The sequence below is a fragment of the Xiphophorus couchianus genome, chromosome 21 (assembly GCF_001444195.1).
Source record: "Xiphophorus couchianus chromosome 21, X_couchianus-1.0, whole genome shotgun sequence".
Taxonomy (NCBI): domain Eukaryota; kingdom Metazoa; phylum Chordata; class Actinopteri; order Cyprinodontiformes; family Poeciliidae; genus Xiphophorus; species Xiphophorus couchianus.
Genome location: NC_040248.1, coordinates 7771074 through 7793220, shown reverse-complemented (window position 1 = coordinate 7793220; position 22147 = coordinate 7771074). Strand labels below are relative to the sequence as shown.

Below are 22147 nucleotides of genomic sequence, written 5' to 3'. Positions count from 1 at the left end.
TTTATAGAGCTCTTTTACAGAAGTATTTATTTTTATTTTATTTTATTTATTCTTTTTTTCCCCCCGCCCTTCTCTTTCTTTTGGATATAGTCTGGCTCTCCATTCCAGTCCAGCAGGTGGCGGTATAAAAAAATAAATAAATCAGCAACAGTTTGTGACGTCACTTGTGAAGGTTTGCTGAGGTAGCTAAATCTGCCTCTACACCACCGGCTCTTCAGATGCGTTTTAAACGTCGGAAGTTACAGAAACACAGGCTTTTAAGCTGATTTCGTGATGTCTTGGGTGAAAGCTGCGTCGTTCAACGGTGAAGACGTGTTCGACGAGAATGCGGACGATCTTTATTTACAGAGTAAAGAGTGGGCATCCAACATGAAGAAACGGATCAAGGTGAAGTTAGCCTTAGCTCACCTGTCTGAGCTGAGACTGTGGTGTGACTTCAGTTTACGGCTGATTGTTGTTTTCTGGTTTGGTGTTTTGAACAGGACGGTTATGTGGACGGAGTGAATGCCGGAGAGGAGGCCTCGCTTCAGATGGGGTTTAACATGGGATTCAGAGAAGGAGCAGCTCAGACCGTGGCTGTGGGTCGACTCAAAGGGATTGTGAGGTAAGAATATTAAACGGATCTGATAGATGGGATACACTAGACATCAAGAACGTTCCTTAAAAGTTCCTGAATACAGCAGTAGATCTCTAGCAGATCTGCGCAGATTCAGTTCCCAAAAAAAGATACACTTGATATAAAGAGCCCTGAGCTCAGACTTATTATAATCAGAAGTTTACACAAAACCAATCTTTTTTAGATTTGATACAATTCCTTTAACATTTTTGGCTTTTATAAAAGCTTTTAACTACTCATCATGCCTTCAGAATAAAAATGTTTTGGTCAGAACAGACAAGCAACTAGCTTCAAACTATTCTACCTATTATTCTTCATTTTCCATGTTTACAGAAAAGACTCAACTCAACAAAACTGTAATTTATCTTTTGAAGCAGAGGATTGATTTTGATTTAAGATCTGAAAACAGAAATAAAGTTTAGTTAAATTTTTTTTAGTCTTCTTAGTAAAACATGTTATGTAGTTCAAAATATTTTTTGTGGCTCGAGTTTCATTAAAACGTTAAACTTCTTAGCTGAACTTTGTTAGAAATGTAAGAACCGTGTCAAGCACCCGGTTCTTAGTAACCTGGAAGTTAACTGGTCTAAATTATTTCTGGTTAGAGTAAAGTAAACATCCAGAAGCTTTTTGATGGCCAAAAGGTGCGTCATTCCTCTACAATCCAGTAAAATATCTAAATACTAGTGGGGATGTATGTATATATTTAAGCCTGTGTGCATAATGTTCACTTCTGGCTTCTCGTTTTTTTAAATCACTGAAGTTTGGTTGCATAAACAATCCAACAGGGATAAATAATTGGTTTAGCTAGATAATTAAAACCCCTAAATTCTGACTTTAGCTTTCTTTAGTCAAAGCTTAGTTTGCATTTAGAAACATCCTGAGTCTCTTTTGGTTTTGCAGTGATGGAAGTCTCTCCCTTAACAGTAGAGTCCTGTCCTGCTCTGTTCTTTGTGTCATTGTATTTCTGACTCTGGGTCCTCTTTGTGGCAGCGCTGTATGGTGCTGGTGCCAGATCCAGCATCCAGAAAAGCCCGCCCCGTCTCATCTGATCGACCTCCTGCAGCAAGTGACGCAGCACGAAGAGGGAATCATCGACGGCATCAGGAAAACTCTGGAGAATCCTCCTCCGAGCGTGAGCGACGTCTCTGAGAGCATGGAGGACCTGGAGGTGAAACCTGCAGGTTGCGAAGAGACGGACTGCTGCAGGAGCGAACAGAAAATGGACCTGGACGGTTCTCATAATCAGCAGAATCTCCGCTGTGAGTCCAGCTGCGCCGCCTCGGGGTCAGCTGAAGGTCTGGACCTCCTCGTGCAGCGCTGCATGGATCTAGCTTCAGAGCTGGAGCTGCCGCAGGAACTGATCAACCGCATAGAGGAGCTGAGGAACATGTAAAAATACCTGAACCGCTGCGATCTGACCGGGATTTAGAGACTTTTATACACAAAACTGGAATAAGTTTCATGTAAATACTGTGTATTTACAGGTTTTCTAAGTTATTTTGGAAACATTTTTATATAAAAAAGCAATGTTTACCACATGTTTGCTTTGTTCTCTATCTAAACTTTAGCTATAAAGTTACAAAATATGCTATCATGCACCTGCTTCATCAAATTTACTGTCATCTGGACAAAGCAGGCAGCACTGAGAGGATTGTTTTATTTTTTTCAATCCATCCTGATTTTTTATAAATATTTTTATAAAATAAAAATACAAAAATTATATAAAAATATTTCATTGCATATATTTTTATTATTATTATATATTATTATGATACTGTCTTCCTGGGGTTTTTATTTTATTTAATATTAACAGATGAACAAACATGCAGCTGTGAGCAGGCGGGTTTTCTAAAAGCTGCTTGGTTGCAGCAAAATTGTCGGCGTACACGACTATGACGTCATGCGCTCTAACCGAGCAGTGTAGTGATGGGAATTCCGGCTCTTTGCTTGGATCCGAATTATCTGGCCGAGATTAATCAAAAGAGCTAGAAATTCTGGATCCCACGCCTTTGTAGTTTTCAAAACTAAAACTGCTTTTGTTATTTATTTAGCATCTCTGAATACACATATGTAAAACACAAATATCTTCTGGACGTATAGTTAGAAATCCAGGCATAGGGACTTATATGATCCTTGCCCATTATGATTAATGGAAGAGAGTGGTTGATCTTTTTCTCTGCATCCATGAAGCCTCATTTTCAACTTTCTGAGGTTTGGGGTTGTAGTTCGTGTATTATTTAAGATTTTGAGACAATTATGCATCAAAATAATAGTCAAAACGTAAAACAGTAAGAGCAAAACTAGCATCCAAAACCGGAGGGAATAATAGTTAAAACATGCAACACTTTAACCAAAAAAATAAAATAAAATAAACAAAAGTCTACAAAAAGAACAAATCAGAGCTACTTTAACATACTTCCACCAAGAAAGGTGGTAAGTTTTTTTTACACATTTGATTTTCATCTCACATTAAAAAGAAGCAAAAAAATATTTGAACTAATTAATTTGTAATGTTACCCGTTAATGTTTTTCTTCTGGACACCGCATACAATAAATGAGGTTTATGGTGGAATAAACAAATGAAAGAACAGAATAAAGGACCTGATGTGTTGAACACTAAATGTGTGCTAAACAAACAATATTTGTAATACAGTGTGATTTACAGAACGTTCGTGAATGTAGTGGAGATTGCTCATGATACAGTGAGAGGATGGCAGATGCTCTACCCCGATGACACATAAAGGAAGCTACCAAAAGCAGAAACTAAAAAGGTGGATTCAGAGACGGTGTCGACAAGCTGAACGGACGATGGTGCTAGCTACCCGGTAGACGGAGAGAATTGTTGGTATTTGTTGGAAATACGAAGTTGAAAAAGATATTGGTCAGACCTTGGGATCGGAAGCAAATCGTGACAGGCAGGCTACCTGCGGCGGAGGCCGGCTGCTGTCTGCAGGAAGAGAAGAGTCAAACCAAACTTGGAGTGTGGAAAAGGCGGTAATTGGCATAAACTGGTGTGTGAATGGTTCGGATGGAACTGGAGATAGGTAATGAAGAAGAAGGGGAATGCGAAGGGTGGACGCCAGTGGGAAGAGGGAGAGGACGAGGACGAGGAGGATTCAAAGTAGGTGAAGGTAAGGGAATTAGAGATGGTCAAGGAAGTAAACGGGATTTTGAAGAAAGCAGTTCGGAGGAAGAGAGGGTAGTTAGGAGAAAAGTTGTGGATGAGAAATTTAAAGTAATACTGAAATTTAAGAGTGAGGAAGGTCAGGAAAAATTCAGCCCAATTGGGGTGTCAAGGGAAATTAAAAAGAAAATAGGAGACGTTGAAATGGTGAAGATCTTGAGAGACGGAAGTCTTTTGATAGAATGTAAAGATATAGAACAAAAGAGTAAGGCGTTCAATGTGGAAAACATATGTAAAAGAGCGGTGCTGGAGAAAAAAATGTTGGGAGAAAATAAAAAAACTAGAGGAGTGATATATGGCATCCCACTAGATGAGGATCTAGAAAGACTTAAGAAAAATGTAGTTGGAGCAAAGGTGTTCAATATGAAAAGGCTGTCAAGAACTGTGGATGGTGAGAGAGTGGGGAGTATGTCAGTTCTGGTGGAGTTTGAGGAAAAAGAGCTACCAATGAACATAAAAATAGGATATATAAGCTTCCAAGTCAGACCTTATACACCTCCACCACTTCGGTGCTATAAATGCCAAAGGTACGGGCACATTGCGGCAGTATGTAAAGGAAAGCAGAGATGTCCAAAATGTGGGGAAGACCATAAATTTGAAGAATGTAAGGAAGATGTAGAAGAGAAATGTTGTAATTGTGGGGGAAATCATAGGGTCACGTACGGAGGATGCGAGGTTAGGAAGAGGGCTAAAGAAGTTGTGCAGATAAAAACAACTAAAAATATTAGCTATGCAGAAGCTGTAAAAAGTGTGAGGGAACAGGAAAAAAAAGGGATTGAGCAAATGAGAAGCCAAACAAAACAGCAAACTAAAATAATACCTGAAGTTAAGATCACTTACTCAGTGGAAAATCTAGTTTTATTCATAGCATATGTTATCAACTGTACTGATCAAGCTAAGAACAAAACCGAGAAGATTAAAATAATAGTGAAAGGAGCCGAAAAATTCTTGGGGTTTAAGGAAGGAACATGGGAAGAAATAAATAAAAAGTTAGAGGTGGAGAAGAAGTCGGGAGCAGCAGGTGAAAGTAGTTTATGCTAATACTTCAATGGAACGCTAGGAGCCTGATAGCTAATGGACAGGAATTTAAAGGTTATATAGACGAACTTGAAGTCCAACCAGATATAATATGTGTGCAGGAAACTTGGTTAAAGCCAACATTAGATTTTGTGATTAGGGGCTATGTTAGTATAAGAAGAGATCGAGAAGAGGGAGGTGGAGGTGGCTGCGGAATATTTATAAAACGAGGGATACAATATCGGGTCTTAGGAAAAGGGAAAGAACTAGAATTCATAATAATTGAAACATGGGAGCAGGGAGGTAAATTTAAAATAATAAATTTCTATAATCCATGTAAATCGTTAATGGCTGAAATAATGGTGGAATTATTAGAGTATTTAGAGGGGAGAGTAATCTGGTGTGGGGATTTCAATGCAAAAAGTACACTGTGGGGTAATAGTAATGATAAAAATGGGCAAATTATAGAAGAAGTAATAGAAATGAAAAATTTGGTATGTATTAATGAGAGAAGGGGTACAAGAATCAATGTTAAAACGGGGAAGGAATCAGATATAGATCTAACAATTGTATCGAATGATATAGCGGGTATCTGTGAGTGGTCAGTTGACAAGGAAATTACAATAGGTAGTGATCATTATCCTATAACTATAAGGGTAGGAATAATTGGAAATAATTTTAAAAACAGAGGGGAAAGATTTAACTTTAATAAGGCTGATTGGAGTAAGTTTAGATATGTGAGTGAAATGTATTTAGATAAGGTAGACTTTAATAAGCATATAAATGAAGTAAATGCAAATATTACAGAGATAATAATGGAAGCTGCAGAGAATTCTATTAAAAAGTCAGGGAGTATTAATGATAAGAAAAAGGTGCCATGGTGGACAAGTGAGTGTAAGGACGCAATTAAATTAAGAAATAAAGCCTTAAAGGTATTAAAATGTAACCCAATATATTTGAACTTAATTGATTATAAAAGGAAGCAAGCAGTAGTAAGGAAGATTATTAAAAAAGCTAAGAGAGATTATTGGAGAAATTTTTGTAGTACAATAGGAAGAGATACAAAAATTGAGAAGATTTGGAAAGTAATTAAAAAAATGAATGGAATTAAAAAAGAGTTTGATTATCCTGTATTAAAAATTGAGGATGTAGATATAATTAGGGATGAGGATAAAGCTGAGGTGTTGGCAAGAGTATTTAGTAAGATACATAGTACTAATAACATTAGCGAAGAGGGAAGAAAGGGAAGAGAAAATACTGTTATTAAGTATAAAACTTTAATGGAGAATGAGGAAGATACAAATAATTTTTTGAATGTGGAGTTTACCAAAGTGGAATTAAACGGAGTTCTTAAAAAGACCAAAAATACAGCGCCAGGTAAAGATAAAATTTGGTATAGAATGATAAATCAACTAAGTGATAAGTCAAAAATGATAATATTGAAATTATTTAATAAAATCTGGGAGGAGGGGAAATTACCAGAGTTATGGAAGGAATCTATAATTGTACCAATAGCTAAACCAGGAAAAGATCATTAAAAAACAGATAGTTACAGGCCAATAGCATTAACTTCAAACTTATGCAAAATAATGGAAAAAATGATTAATAATAGGTTAGTGTATTATTTGAATAAAAAGGGTTTTATTTCTAATTATCAAAGTGGTTTTCGGAAAGGGAGGAGCACTAATGATGCAACATTATGTCTTGAGCATGAAATCAGAAGAGCTCAAGTAAACAAGGAAAGTGTAGTGGCTGTGTTTTTCGATATTGAAAAAGCATATGATATGATGTGGGTAGAGGGTTTATTGATTAAATTATACACATTGGGGATCAAAGGAAAGATATATGAATGGATTAAAGACTTTTTAACAAACAGAAAATTACAGGTAAGAATAGGTGAGGTTGTTTCAGATAAATATGTAGTGGAAAATGGTACGCCACAGGGAAGTATTATTAGTCCATTATTGTTTTCTGTTATGATAAATGACATATTTGAAAATATTGGAAAAGACATGGGCTGTTCACTCTTTGCAGATGATGGAGCTATTTGGAAAAGAGGGAAGAATATAGAGTTTATAGTTAAAAAAATACAAAAGGTTATTATAGATATAGAGTTGTGGGCATTGAAATGGGGGTTTAAATTCTCAGTGGACAAAACGAAGGTAATTATATTTTCAAAAAAACCCAAAAAAACAAATAAGGTTATAGAATTAAAATTATATAATCAGAAAATTGAACAGGTAAAGAGTATAAAATTTTTAGGTTTGTGGTTTGATGAGAAATTAAAGTGGAATATTCACATCCAAAAGATTGTTGATAAATGTAAGAGAAAATTGAATATATTAAGATGTTTGGCGGGTAGTGATTGGGGAGCAGGGAGAAAAACCTTAAAGCAGATTTATACGGGGATAATTAGAGCTGATCTTGATTATGGGTGCTTAGTGTACGGTTCAGCAGCTAAAACTCACTTAGATAGATTAGACAGGATTCAACATCAAGCCCTGAGAGTATGTACCGGAGCATTCAAAACAACACCAACAGCAACATTAGAAGTAGAAATGGGAGAAATGCCACTAGATCTAAGGAGAACTTCATTAGGAATAAATTATTGGCTAAATTTGATGGGCAATAAATGTGGACATCCAACTCGGGAAATTTTAAAATCATGTTGGGAAAAGGAAAAGAAAGAGATGAAGAGTTATGGATGGAAAATTGAAAAGGAAGTGAAGGAACTTAAAGTGGACACTCTGGAAATTAGTCAAACAGATCCAATATCAGTTATACCACCGTGGATTTTACCAGAAGCTATAGTTGATTTAACAATATTGGTAAAAAAACATGATAAGTCAAATGTTGCAGAAAGGTATGCAGTGCAATCACATTTAAATAATTACTATAGACATGTCCAAATTTACACAGATGCATCAAAAATCGACGGAAAAATAGGAATAGCATGTACAATTCCAGATTTCAAAGTGTATATAGGGAAGAGAATCACAGACGGGCTATCAATTTATACAGGAGAAATGTTAGCAATACTTTTGGCTTTACAATGGATTGAGGAAGTAAAGCCTTTACAAGCAATAATTTGTTCAGATTCGAGCTCAGCTTTGCTAAGCATAAAATATAATAATACGGACAGTAGGATGGACATTTTATTAGAAATATATCATAATCTATTTAGAATACAACATTTGGGATTAGTAGTTACATTTGTGTGGGTTCCAGCACATATAGGGATAGTAGGAAACGAGAAGGCTGATATAACGGCAAAGAAGGCAATACATAATCCTATTAGTTTTACAGTTAGGATGAGTAAATCGGAAGGGAAAAGTAAAGTCAAAGAAGAGCTGATGAAAATATGGCAGAGAAGGTGGGATAAAGGGTTAACAGGAAGGTGGTTTTATAAAATTCAGGTGGCTGTAGGAAAGAAAAGAATAGGAAGAAGGAATAGGAAAGAGGAAAGAATAATAACAAGGTTAAGGTTTGGTCATACAGGGCTTAATTATTCACTTTTTAAAATACAAAAGCATAAAACTGGAAAGTGTGATTATTGTGAGAAGTCTGAAACAATAGAGCATGTTATTTTAGAGTGTTGTAAGTATGAAGAAGAGAGAAGATGCATGCTGAGAGAGTGTGTAGGTATTAAAGAAAGGTTTAATTTAATAGAATTTTTGAGGAGAGATCTCGGGAGTAGACATATTCAAATAATTATTCGGTATCTTAAAAAAACAAAGCTATTTCATAGGATATGAGTAGAGCAAGTTGGGTGTGAATGTGTAAAGAATATCAAAGAGGGGTATATAAAGCTATAAGCAAGTTGGATAATATAAGCAGGTGTGTATGTGTGGGGGTATGTTTAATCAGGAGTTAATGGAGGGAAAAGATAGAAAGTGCAAGTTTATAGACCATCTCGAACCACACTCCATACCGGTAAGTGGCGGTAATGCTACTGTAAGTTTGTTGCCAACCGCCAATAAAAACCAAGAAGAAGAAGAAGAAGAAGAAACTAAAAAGGTAAATCCATACCTATCAAATCGTTCAGTTCAACGAGCCGAAACAAAGATTCGGCTCGTCGCGAGCGGCGCATCACAAGAGCCATGACCTGCTGCTCCGGCTAAGCTAGGGATCATCGTGAGCAGATGTTCCGTTCAAAAATACGGGGAATACGGATGTTTTCAGAAATGTTCCGTGTTGACGGACGGTGACACGCAGGAAAGGAGAGCTACCCACTGTGGCAGCTGCGGTTTAAATGAGCTGCTGTCACTCGTGTTTGTGTTTTAAGTTCACAGCAGCTAGCTGGCTAACTCCGCTCAGTAAAAGTGAAACCAGAACTGGAGCTTCATGATTTTGAGGGTTTGGAGTTTATCTCCAGTTGAACAAAAACAAGGTAAGTTCACCTATAATTACTGTAGTTTTACTACACAGGTAGTTGCTGTTAAGTTTGTCTTGCTTGTGACTATTCATGCTACTTCCTTGGGTTGATATTAACAAGGAATCGTAGCTTTATCAGGTGTTCTTCTTAATTCGTGAACATAAACAAGAATCTAAGGTATTTTTTTTGACTGATTCGAGTTGTCTCATCCAGCTATAGGTGGTAAATCGCTTTTGTGTCTTAAACTGGGATTTTAATAATCAGTTTGAATAAATAGACGTCAATAGAGAAGAATATTGACAAGATTTTTAATTGCAAATGTGGTTTCTAAAGGCTCAAGGATATGACTGTGTGGGCAAATAAATGTCAGCAAATCTGATAAGATTAGTTTTGCAAATACGCACAGAAATGCTATTTTGGTTGTTCAAGCTGCTTTTGTGTTGTGTGATTTAGATAACAGCAATGCTCCGTAGTTTATCTGGAAATAAACATAAAGAACAGGGACTTCTTTGCGTCAGTAGGTAACTTTTAATTTGTGCAGACAGAAGTTGCATGTGGAGTACCCCAAGGTTCAATCCTGGGACACTTCTTGTTTAATATCTTCATGATGAAGGCATGTGTCGAAATGTAATGTTTATTGCTTGTTTCATAATTGGTTCCTGTATTATGTTTATGGTGAAAAGCACGTTGAACTGCTGAAATGAACTATACAAATAAACTTGACTTGAGAAGAATCTTGGCAGCAAGAGCGGCTGAGTCACACACAGCTGGGTGTGTTTTAAAGTGAGTTTATATCTAAGAATAATACTTCATATCAGTGTTTCTCAGGAACCATTCTGTCCTGCATGCTTTAGGTGTTTCCTTTCTGCAACACCTGACCTAACTTGTCAGTAACAGGTTCCTGTCGCGTGCTGAGGAAGTAATGCAGTCATGTGACTCATATGGCCTGAAGAAGATGCATCTAAAACATGCATCCTTGCACGTTAAATAATCTGAAACTTCTGAATTAGAGCAGCGTTGTGATGCATGAATTGATCCATCTCATTTTCCTGTCACTGATGCTTCATGTTTTGCCTGTAGGTGTCTCTACATTCACTAAGCAGCACCATGGTTTCTTCCTGAGACCCTGAACCCCCTGTCATGGACTCCTAAAACTCCGGATCTGCCTGCCCCCCGAGCAGATGGGGAACTGTTGTTGTTTTGGACCTGAACTTCCCTGCGGCAGCATGGAGGAACGAAGCGGTTTGCTGAAAGACGACTCAAAGACCTCAGGTGCTGGTGCTTGTGGTCCAGAAAACGGCGAAGACACAAGGTGAGATTCAGCTTCTTCTCACTTCTGTTTTGTTTGCTTAGTGAATAAATCTATAAAATATGACTGGTCTGGGAGCAGAGAGAACTTGGTTATGAAAGCAAGAGATTTCAGATTTGACCAACTTCAGGGGAACCAGGCAAATTTCCCCTTGTGGTATCCGCGGGATGGGTTGCATCAACAAATAACTTTTAACTCCAGTTAGAGGCCGCAGACAGGGCTGGGGGAACTTCCATCTGTCCTTTAAGGGTTTGTTAACAAGAAACAGTCGCGTCATTTCATGAATTGGTGACAAATGTCAAGAGATGATAATTAAAAAGTGGCTGCAGTGATCAAAGGTTTCCTGCTTCCTCTCCACCTCCAGTTTAGGGAGAATCCTCAGACCTTTCTCTCATGCTGCTCATTTATTTGTGCTTTTCTGAAGGTTTCAGGGGCGTTGTTGTGTTCTGTGGCTTTGCTCATTCTGTGTTATGTCTTGCAGTGTTGAGGAAACTAAGGAGAAGCCACCGAACTGCCAGAACAGTCACAGAGAATCCGGCGCCACTCAGGGAAATGGACATTTACAAAATAAAAACCTTCAGGAGGCAAACACTTCGCCAAGCAAAGACAGTACTGCCGGTGCGCAACGTGAGGAACAGAAAGATTCCACTGCAGATCAATGCACTTTAAATCAGACGCAGAAAAACATCTCTGCACCTGACGCCCAGGAAGTTTTGGCCGTCGCCGCCAAACAGCCGAAAACAGAAAAACAAAGTCTAACCGCAGGGCAGGAGAACGTCTCGGATCTTGTCTCACCAAAACCCGAATCTGCCCTTCCAGAAAACCTCTCCCCTCCTGAGACAAACACGCCAACAGAGGACAATACGGCGAGCTGTTCTCCCGCTGGTTCTGGAGGAGATGCTGCCATCCGTGCCGAGGCCAAACCGTCAGAGGACTTCACACAAAATAATGAGGCGTTGTCAGGGCCAAGCGCTCAGGAGGCGTCCATCTCTGCGGTCAGCCAGGAGACAAACACGGACGCCCCCAGGTGGTAGGTCAACATGGAAACATCATTTAGTTGATGTTTGTATTTTAAACCTTGTAAACAGGATTGAGTCAGTAACTGGATCTGATTTCTGCTGTTTAACTCACACTGAGCTTTCAGATATTATGTTACAAAAGTGAAGTGTAAAGAAAACATCAATAATTCAATTGATCGCATAATAAATTAATTTCTATTTGAACAACAATTGTTAGAGATGCTACCCTTTAATATCGCTGCAGAGCCAGTATTTTTGCTTCATGCAACAAATGTTTGCAGCATTTTCTTTTTAACAAAAGTCCAAAGTGGCACTTTTGCCTGTTTTCCCTGTCTAAGCTGCATGATTAATATTTTTTGAAACGCAATTTTGGTTCTTGTGTCTTCATATACCATTTCAATTATTGCTGTTTCAGTTGTTTTGTTTGTTTATTTTGGATATTATAAATATTTTCCAGTTCCAGAGTTAAATGTTCTTTAGAAACTAATATTTTTTGATCTGTGGGAGGATAAATTTGGATTAATATGCTATTATATTTAAATTTTAAGTAAACTGCTGCGAGAATAAAGAACTGATTCCATGTGAGAGCTGAAATAAACATCTATATATGTACTTACAGTAATTACATAGTTTTCCAGTTCTTTCATTGCATAATATTTGCTTTTTCCTGTCCCAAGTTCACCGCTGCTTTACTAATTAATGGCCTCAATCATATTTATAAGTAGATTAAGTTCACCTGATGTTTAGTCATTCAGCACAAATGTTTTTCTTTCTGCATGCAGCTCTGTGGAGTGCAACGTCGATTCTGTGGACCCAAAAAGCCATGTTATCCCTCAGCCTCCTGCGTCTGGATCGGAGCCCGCAGGAGTCGGCCCAACTCAGGAGAATCTGGACTCCGTCGGCTCAAACACGACGCCAGAGGCCGCATCTGCAGCAGAGGCCAAGGACAGGTCAGCAGGTTCACGCTTTGTTGAATGAAAACAGGAGACATGTTTACAGAAACATTTGTGTTTTTTTTATTAATTCTCCTGGCCACTAGGGGGAGCAAGAAACCAAGACTGCCTAACATCTTTTTCTTGCAGCATTTGGAGGAAAACCGCATGCATGCAGCTTTATGTTGCTTCAACTTTTGATTAAAGAGCAGTACATAACATACAGAGAATATGAATGTGGATTCTCTCTGCAGCTTAAAGTCAAATCAGGAAGAAAGCAGAGACCCTGAGGGTTTGAGACCTGCAGAGGAAAAGGAGGAGAAAACTGGAGAAAATGTTCCTGAAGAGGAGAAGAAGGATGAAGAAAAGAAACAGGACAAGGTGGAGGATGATTTAACCCAGACAGAGGATCCTCAGGATGAGAAACAGCCTGCTATCCAGGAGCAGCTTGGAACCTCAGATGTACAGGCCGACGTTGAGTCCAATGCAGAAGAGGAAGATGGTCTGGATGACAGGTTTGTGAAAATTGTTTTGGGTCTCAAATGGATTCAGGGTTCAGTTCCTGTCTTGCAAAAAGTATTCAGATTGTCCTGTTACAACCTCAGACTTCAGTGTGTTTTATAAACCAACACAAAGAATTCTGAATCTTGTATTCTACCCTTCTGGGCCAATACTGTGAGGATTCAACTTTTAGTTTTTTGTAATTACAGCTGCGGTCGGTCTTCAGCTTTTCCTACTGAGCTTCATTTCTTCCTCATAAATAACTGAAGCTCAGTCAGATCGGATGGATTGCATCTGTGAGCAGTAATACTGATATCCAAGTCTTCCCATAGATTCCTAATTGGATTTAGGTCTAAACTTTGACTGGGACGTTATAACACTTGGCTCTGAATCATGTCTCAACATTTTGCCAGGTTTTCACCTGGATTTAGCTTCATCCTTCTTCAGATTAACTTTGAGCAGCTTCGCTGTCCCTGCTGAAGAAAACACATATTGGCATAGTTTTAGCTTCACTTGGTTCAAATTCTGTCAAAACAGTTCTCCTATTAAGTACCTTTTGCTATCCAATTATTAGTCGGTTAATCCAAAAAATTATCAACAGATCAGGACTGTTGATAAGTCAGACAGGAAGGGAAGAGCTAGGTGCTTTTTTTTGAGCTGTAGCTGTATTTTTTTCCTACAAATAATCAATCATACATAAAGGAACGTTTTGTTACTGCATTTAGGCAATAAAATGTTTGATCTTTTAGTTTAAAAATTAACTTAATCATTTGTTTTTTTTTAAATATAGTAGATAAGATAAGCTTAAGTGGTTGAATGAAAAATCTTTTTTTTTAAATCTGATTAATCTTCAGAACAATTTCTTTCTAAAATAATTGTAAGTTTCAGGCCTGATTAGGAGACATATAAAGAGTTGCTCACTATTTTGTGTTGGTAAGATAAAATACAATGAGGTTATTGGTTGAAATAAGAGAAAATGTGGAATAGTTCGAGAATACGAGGCGTTGTGAAAGCAGTGGCACCGAGAGCAGGTTGCAATGTTGTTTCTCGCTTGAGTTCAGAAAAAGTGAAAGATGATGAAAATAAAATGAGCTAGTTATATATATATATATATATATATATATATATATATATATTATTTTAAATATTTTGCTTCTCAACACTTATGTCACTAATTTCTTAAAGGAGTGGAACCTTAGTGGTTATTTCGGTTATGTTTATTTATGGCATTTAGTTAATACTCCGTGTACTCTACAGCGCCGGCTGCAGAGAGAAAACCTTCCTTCCACCAGTGTTGGAAACATCTCCAACTATATATTTATTGTTTCACTTTTGCTGTAATAAACCATAAAAATGACTAAATACTTGTTTCCCTTTAGCGAGGAAGACTTGTACCGCGGAGAAGAGGAACTGTCTGCAATGAGTCACAAACCACGGCAAACATCTGACTCAGAAAGTAAATGTTCTCAGTTTCTGCTTTGCCTTTATATCCTCAAATTGATGCAGAAATATCTAAATAATATCCCCGCTTAACATTTTTGACCTGAAATGTGGTCTGCTCCCAGGTTTAAAGGTTCAGGACAGTTGCAGTTTGTCTCCGGCTGTGGATATACTGTCTTACAGCGAGAGGGAATGGAAAGGAAACACTGCCAAAAGCGCTCTCATCAGAAAAGTTGGTGGCTTTGGAAGTAGCGTTTCACATTGTAGATGGATGGGTTTCGTCTGTCAATGTCTGAGCTTCTTCCTGTGGTTTTTCTGCAGGGGTACAAAGAGATGTCTGCCAAGTTCAGCCACCTGAGGAGAGTCAGAGGGGACAACTACTGCGCCCTGAGAGCCACCTTGTTCCAGGTGCTGTCTCAGAGCGTCCAGGTACCTCAGTGGCTGCAAGATGACACAGTTCTAATGGTAAAGGTTCACATTTTTAAACATTTTTTAAAATATTCTTTAAATTTAGAAGGTTATGTTTCCTTATTATTTAGGAGAATAGCCCTGTAAACTCCGACTTGGATCAAATGTTTTGGGTATCTGTCCAGTAGCGTCTCACAACAGTTTGCTGGAAGTTTGGCCCATTCTTTTGTCACTTGTTTTCCTCACTCACACTTTTTCAGATGTACTCACATTTCCTGCAGTAATGAGAACAGGGCTTTGTGATGCACTGCAAAAATACAAAATTATACCAAGTATTTCTGGTGTAGCATTCTAATGCAAAAACCTTAGTTTTGCTTTATTTCAAGTGGACTAACTCAAAAGTAACTTTCCAGCAAGAAATATGAGCTTGATTTAAGTAATTCTTTATATTTTTTTATTTAAAAAGTGATCAAAGTGAAATGTTACGATGTCTCGTTCTACTGGCAGATTTTCACTTTTCCTGGATTTAAAACCAAAATAGTTTTACAAACATTTTTATTTTTATTTTTATTTTTTCCATTTTTTTCTCCGAAGAGTTTTTGCGGCGCTAGTGGCTCGTATTTTTTTGTACAGTAGGCAGATAGGAAGGAGGGTGAGGAGAGGGGGAAAGACATGCGGTAAAGGTCGTCGAGACCGGGAGTCGGGACCGGGAGTCGGGACCGGGAGTCGGGACCGGGAGTCGAACCCGTGTCGAGGACTAAGGCCTCCAAACGTGGGGCGTGCTAACCCCCTGCGCCACCACAGCTTGCCCCAAGTTTTACAAACATTTTGAGTTGGCCATTTTAACTTTCTGTGGGTTCTTTTTTTGTTTTGGTTTACAGCTGCCAAAACAACTCAAGGCGCAGGAAGGGCTGATCAGTCAGTGGCGATTTCCTGGCCAGCATGCACCGGGAGGCGGTGCTGGAGATCCCACTGAGCGGCTGAAGGGCTACATGGAGCTACTCCGGAAAACGGTACTGACTGCAAATCAACTCAGAAAAAACACCAGTAAACCCCTGAGCTTTTCAAGTCCACCATCGACTCCAGGGTGTTAGTTATTATCTACACAGCTTGATTTGATTACTGCCTTACATTAAAGGGAACTACTTCTTAAGGTATTTCTTCTCCTGAAGGTAGTCTCAAAGTCACTTTTCTGTTGTTATGGAATAGTTTAGCTTATCTAAGTGGGAAAAGTGAACACAATGTGCTTCACTAAATGAAATATTGTTGATTGAAGCTAAGGATCCGACACGTCTAGGAACTTAATATGGCGGCCGAATCAGTAACTGATGATAGAAGACAGGAGCAAAGATTCAACTGTTCTTGTTCTCTCTACATTTCTTGAATAAACTTGCAGAACTAAAGAAACTGAGTCAAACTGCAGGTTAAAGACAAATGTTCCCATATCTGTTCTTATTTGCACTCGGTTGTATGTAAAAGGAAAAAAAGGGCTGCATTACTTATTAAATTCTAATGTCACCATTTGCCATGCTTTAACTCAGAATTATGAAACTTGGTACACATGTGTATCTTGTCAGGACCAACAAAAAAGTCTCTTGGAGCCATGCCCTAAACCCAACAGGAATTCGGCCATTTTAGATCAAAGCCGCCATTTTGTCTATTTTATTGACGTCGTATCTGAGCGAACTCGTCTTACGGCTTTCCAGATCCAGGCTTCAATCTTAGTCAGCACAGTCTTGAGGCATTGAAGGTCAAAAGTTATCAAAGGAATTTTCCTATGTCAAAGCATGTGGGCATGGCCAAGCCTCAAATATTTTTAAAACATCAGCCCCAAGCCATGCTTTAACCAAGAGTTATGAAACTTGGTACACATGTGTATTTTGTCAGGACCAACAAAAAAGTCTCTTGGAGCCATGCCCTAAACCCAACAGGAATTCGGCCATTTTAGATCAAAGCCGCCATTTTGTCTATTTTATTGACGTCGTATCTGAGCGAACTCGTCTTACGGCTTTCCAGATCCAGGCTTCAATCTTAGTCAGCACAGTCTTGAGGCATTGAAGGTCAAAAGTTATCAAAGGAATTTTCCTATGTCAAAGCATGTGGGCATGGCCAAGCCTCAAATATTTTTAAAACATCAGCCCCAAGCCATGCTTTAACCAAGAGTTATGAAACTTGGTACACATGTGTATTTTGTCAGGACCAACAAAAAAGTCTCTTGGAGCCATGGTCCAAACCCAAGAGGAAGTCGGCCATTTTGAATCAAAGCCACCATTGTTTGTTTCTTATTGATGTCGTATTGAGCGAACTCGTCCTACAGCTTTCGAGATCCAGGCTTCAAACTCAGTCAGCACAGTCTCGAGGCATTGAAGGTCAAAAGTTATCAAAGGAATTTTCGTACAAAGCATGTGGGTATGGCAAAGCCTCAAATCTGACCATTTGCCATGAAACATCAAGGTGGAATAACTTCCCCATTTAAGCTCCTGGCTGCATCAAACTTCATTTGTATCATCACAGACCAGAGCTCATCACATTCAAATGGTCAATTGGGGACATCACTTTAGACCCGCCCCCTTCCAACAGGAAGTCGTCTGTTGGAAGGAGCTGGTGGAGTAGTTAGAGCAGTCTTTCTTTCTGTTGGAAGAAAGACTGCTCCAAATCATACATGCCTCATCTTATTTGGAGTAAACTTGTTAGGATTAACCTTTGTTAGCATCCCAAGAGCCCAATAGCTTGAAATTGCAATTCAATTCGACTGCGCTTGTGAGTCGTCAGGGAGCGCTGATTAAGACTTCGATGCGTGTCGCCTGGGGGACAGGTGTGGGAGAGCGTCGGCGGTGGCGAGTGCATGGCGTTGCTGGAACCCCGCGGTTGCCACAAGGCTGGAGGCGCGCTTCGCTGCGAGGGCCTCCAACGCCGCTTGTGGCTTTAATTTGTATTTTAGTTATTTTTCATCTCTTTAAGGTATTTTAATTGGGTCAGACCTCAGTTATTAAAAAACTTTACAACTTGTAGTCTTTTTGAAGTGTTTCTGAGACAGTTTTTCATGAAGGCAGTAAAATAAGCGGCTCCATGACTGCTTTCGGATTGCGGCAAATTTGGGACACCTGCTTTTAGTGAGAAGGAAATCATGATGTTCTTTGCATTTTCCAAATCGGTATTTCACTACTTCTTACTGAACCTCCCCACCAAAATGTTGCATCTGTATTAGCACGGTGTTTTGCTACAAACAGTAAAATTGAAACGTGGACATTTCTTCTCCTCTGCCATCAGTTTCAATTATTGCATTTTTTTATATGCAACTTGCAACTTCATGAGCAACTAGTTGTGCCTTTTCCTTCTCCTCCTTATCATTTTGAGAGCCTAGATCATACAGTTTGCAATTAAATTGCCATTGTGGAAAACTTCCAAGCTTTCCTTTGTCTCCCAGCTACCAGCCTATGAGCAATTTGGAGGCGTGTGTGCACTTTTGTGTGTTTGAGTGTGGCCCTGTATGTGGTGAGATGAGTTATTGTTTGTTTCACCTGCTTAGTGAGATTTTTGAGGTCAGGATGACCTTCACGTAAATCAATGCGCCGAAAGCGTTGCAGTAAATTCCTTGGAGTCACAGCAGCTCAGTGTGGGCGGGATGAGGTCAGAAACCTGGAATGAATCCAGTGAAGCCGGTCCTGCTTCAGAGTCTTAGACTAATCCATCCTAGTGGTGCAGCCCCCACAGGGTAGATGACCTGGATAAACTACCACTACTGAAACCAGACTCCTGCTAGTTACTGGCACTCAGTAACCAGTTAATATTAAACCTTCACATCATTTAATTCAGCTGTAGAAACATAGTTCCCACATTTATGATTTTATTTTGATTTACCGATTTGTTTTAATCAACTATTAAGCATTATTTAGCTAATTAGTAGGTTTTTTTAATTATTTCTTTTACTCTTGTGAATTACTTAGTATTTTTTTTAATTTCTGAAATTACTTTGTATGTAAAATGATTTGGTAATTATCAACAGTCATCAAGTTGTAATAAATTTCATTTTCTATTTACTTTGATACCCAAATCAGCTTTTACTTAAACTTTAAATGAAGTTTAAAAATTATGTAAATCAATCAGAAAAATGTTTAGTCATTTATTTTGAAATCTAAATAAGGGAATAAATCATTTTAAATGAGTAGAAATACAATAATGATTATTGTTGTCGATGATGACATTAATATTTAAAGAATTTATACATAAATTATATGTTTACATTTTTATACATAAAAAATATGTGTAAGCATAATTAATGTAAAATGTACAATCTTACATTTATAAAACAAATGCAAAATTGTTTGACATTTTTTGTTTAATGTAAAACAAAAAATGAATGAGTAACATAATCCAGTTTGTCTATTTTAATAGATAAATAATTTTAAATGTGTTTTATTTGGAGCAAAAATATGTAATTAAGCAAGTGAATGGGGTTAAATTAATGAAAAAATGAAGTTTCAATATTTTTAAAATATAAATTTATATGCATTGTATATAAAATTGAAATATGGGTAACTTTGTTTTATTTTAGAGGTAAAAAATTGATTTATAGGAGATTTAAAAAAACTCAAATAAAGTGTTTCTTTTTTTCTTTACTTTTAAATATAGTAAATAAAGATAATTTTTAAATATATAGAGAAGCAAATAAAACATTTGCTCTCAAAGTAAATTCCTGATTCCTGTCCAGTGGCAGGCGGCTGCTGAGCGCCCCGGCTCTGCGGAGCGGCAGCAGCTCTGCGAGCGGCTGTTCCAGGGCGAGGAGGAGGAGCTGGGGATGCTGGAGGCGCTGAAGCTGCTGATGCTGGGCAGAGCGGCGGAGCTGCACGGCCGCATGCAGGCCGGTCAAGACGTCCCTCTCTTCTGCTGGCTGCTGTTCGCGCGGGACTCGTCCGACTGCCCGCGCTCCTTCCTCTCCAACCACCTCAGGCATGTGGGCCTCAGCGCCGGGCTGGAGCAGGTACAGCAAACACACTCCGCTCTCTGGGTTTGTGTGCTGAGCAACAAATAAAGAGATCCTGAGACTTTTGAATACATTTGAATAAAACCTGCACTGCAAACAAAAGCAGCGTTTATGGATGTGTGTTGGAACAGGAGGAGGGTTTTTCATAAACTGTGTTCAGTGAAACATGCCAGTGCTTGAGTTGTGTTTTTAGTTGTTGAGAATATAATTATTTGCAACACATTAATGAAAGCTTTTCCAGCTACGCCCTTCACAATACCATTTTCCACCCTCTAATTACTGTGTGCTTGCGCAGCTTATTAAACACGCTGCTGTTTGATTCGTCTCCAACTTCTTTTGGAGCTGTGAAATGATTTGTTGTTCTTTCTGTGCAGGTGGAGATGTTCCTGCTCGGCTACGCCCTGCAGCACACCATTCAGGTTTACAGACTGTACAAGGCCAACACGGAGGAGTTCGTCACCTTCTACCCGGACGACCACCTGGACGACTGGCCGTCCGTGTGCCTCGTCACGGAGGATGACCGCCATTACAACGTGCCGGTCGCTGAAGCTGCTGAGCCCGGCGAGGAGCTGACCGCCAGCTGATTGACGCTGCAGGAAGCCCACCTGCAAACGCCCCTCAGGTCTATGAGAGTGGCACGTTTATGCCAACTCCAGGTGGAATGCTGGGATATATGCGTCCTGGCTTCTGTCCAAAAAGTCTCAGATTCTCCACTGTGTATGTTTACTAAACCAAGGCTGGTTGGCTGTTAGTTTGTCTCAAGAGAAGAACAGATCAACGTTAAATAAGCCGGAATGATTTAGTCGAGTTAGTGCCATCGTAACATTCCTTTTATTTTTGCCATAATCTCATTTTTTTGTGCCATAAAGGTTTTTTCTTTTAATGTAACGATGGCAAACAAAGGAACCTGAATCAGATGGAACATTCATGAACACAGTCATGAATTACTCTGTGTTGTAGTTCTGCAAGAAAAGAGTTTATAATTAATTAATATAGGAAGGGAAATGATTAATTCAGTGACTTTTTGTTTGTTTTGTTTGTGGGTCAGACCAGTTTACAGAAGACAAACGAGCATCTGACGTGAAAATATGTTTACTTTATTACCTTTAAATACTTTTGGTTTCTATTGGGGTTTTTTATGTCAAATTTCCAGACTTCTCAATTAATTTGTTTAAAAGCATTACTAAATACAAAATGTCATAATGAAATTACTGCTGATGTTTCAACAGAGATCAGGCTGTAAAATATGAAACCATGGATGGATGCCTGGTTAATCGGTGAACGAATGAATGGATGGATCAAATAATGGATGAATATATGGTCAATCAGTGGCTGTATGAGTCAATAAATTAAAGAATGGATTTGTTGATGGAAAAATGTGACTAAATTATTAGGACAGGGAATAAAGTGGAAAGAAAACCCCATTTTCCTCCCTGTTTGTTTTCCTCTCTCATCCATCCTCTCCACTCCTGGAGGTTTTCTTTTCTCTTTCTCTCGTCTTTCATCTGAGCCAAGTTGACACCGAAGCATATATCCCAAAATTTAACCACCTCCTGTTTAAATGTGGTGATTTGAGACCCTGTACAAGATGTTTTCCCCAAATGCTCTTGTATGCACTGTACTATAAGAAGTTTGTTTTCTACTTTGGTATTTGTACACATCCAGTTTTCTTGGATCATCTCAGTTCTACTTGGATCAGTTTGCTGGCTAGGAAAACAGTTAAGAGATAAAAAAAAAAGAATATATCATGTTTACACTGGATTGTTTTGTGTTTTATTTATTGTTTTGATGGTGGAAAAAAAGTGTTTTGATTTGGTGTGAAGGTTAATTTAAGATGGCTGAATTAGTCAATGAAGGGTTTGCTGATCGATCAAGTTGAACAGGATCAGAAGACTCGGAGGATTAACGGCAGCCTCCATGTCAGAGGCGTGATTTCTAACTGTTGTGTGTTTTGTGTGTGTCAAACTCAGTGACATTTTGCCTTTAACCAAGCTGAAGGAAGGAAACATACCGATGTTGCTGCAAAAAAAAAAAAAATTAAAAATGGCAAATGCTTCAACCACCAGCCACAGGATTTAAGTAAAACAAAAAAAAAAGGCTTGCTTGGTCCTCCATGTTGCCTTAGAAATGATGCACAATGTGAATGAATGTTGGTCATTTGTGGTGTGAGTCTAAAACTTGTCTGATTTATTATGCCATGTGCAGGACTGATCTTGCCCTGTCAGTTTTTATTGGCATTGAAATAAATGGAACATTTTGGAAAAAGTTTTGGGCCATTTTCTGTTCATGTTGACAAAGTTCATAACACGGTGAATGTGGCGCAGAGATGGAGCGCATGATGGAGGCCTCAGTCATCGACGCT

General features: G+C 38.6%; 2 protein-coding genes across 2 annotated transcripts; both read left to right on the top strand.

Annotated features, from left to right (window-relative positions):
• Positions 1-273: 273 nt before the first annotated feature.
• otulina (OTU deubiquitinase with linear linkage specificity a) lies at positions 274-2154 on the top strand. The gene is made up of 3 exons (XM_028004280.1): positions 274-387; positions 483-604; positions 1607-2154. Exons 1-3 carry the CDS (start codon positions 274-276, stop codon positions 2007-2009), a joined length of 639 nt encoding a protein of 212 aa, XP_027860081.1. The 3' UTR covers positions 2010-2154.
• A 6732-nt stretch (positions 2155-8886) lies between these two features.
• On the top strand, positions 8887-22050 carry LOC114136660 (uncharacterized). Its single transcript, XM_028004795.1, has 11 exons — positions 8887-9207; positions 10273-10504; positions 10983-11531; positions 12303-12470; positions 12707-12967; positions 14333-14409; positions 14519-14625; positions 14715-14858; positions 15683-15814; positions 19513-19782; positions 20160-22050. The coding sequence occupies exons 2-11, from the start codon at positions 10374-10376 to the stop codon at positions 20367-20369; spliced, it is 2049 nt and encodes a 682-aa protein (XP_027860596.1). The 5' UTR covers positions 8887-9207; positions 10273-10373; the 3' UTR covers positions 20370-22050.
• The last annotated feature ends 97 nt before the right edge of the window (positions 22051-22147 follow it).

Coding starts and splice junctions, on each gene's coding strand:
- otulina (XM_028004280.1), top strand. CDS start 274: ATGTCTTGGGTGAAAGCTGCGTCGTTCAACGGTGAAGACGTGTTCGAC. Junction 388..482: donor ACATGAAGAAACGGATCAAG/GTGAAGTTAGCC, acceptor TGTTTTGAACAG/GACGGTTATGTGGACGGAGT. Junction 605..1,606: donor CGACTCAAAGGGATTGTGAG/GTAAGAATATTA, acceptor TCTTTGTGGCAG/CGCTGTATGGTGCTGGTGCC.
- LOC114136660 (XM_028004795.1), top strand. CDS start 10,374: ATGGGGAACTGTTGTTGTTTTGGACCTGAACTTCCCTGCGGCAGCATG. Junction 15,815..19,512: donor TGGAGCTACTCCGGAAAACG/GTACTGACTGCA, acceptor ATTCCTGTCCAG/TGGCAGGCGGCTGCTGAGCG. Junction 19,783..20,159: donor TCAGCGCCGGGCTGGAGCAG/GTACAGCAAACA, acceptor CTTTCTGTGCAG/GTGGAGATGTTCCTGCTCGG.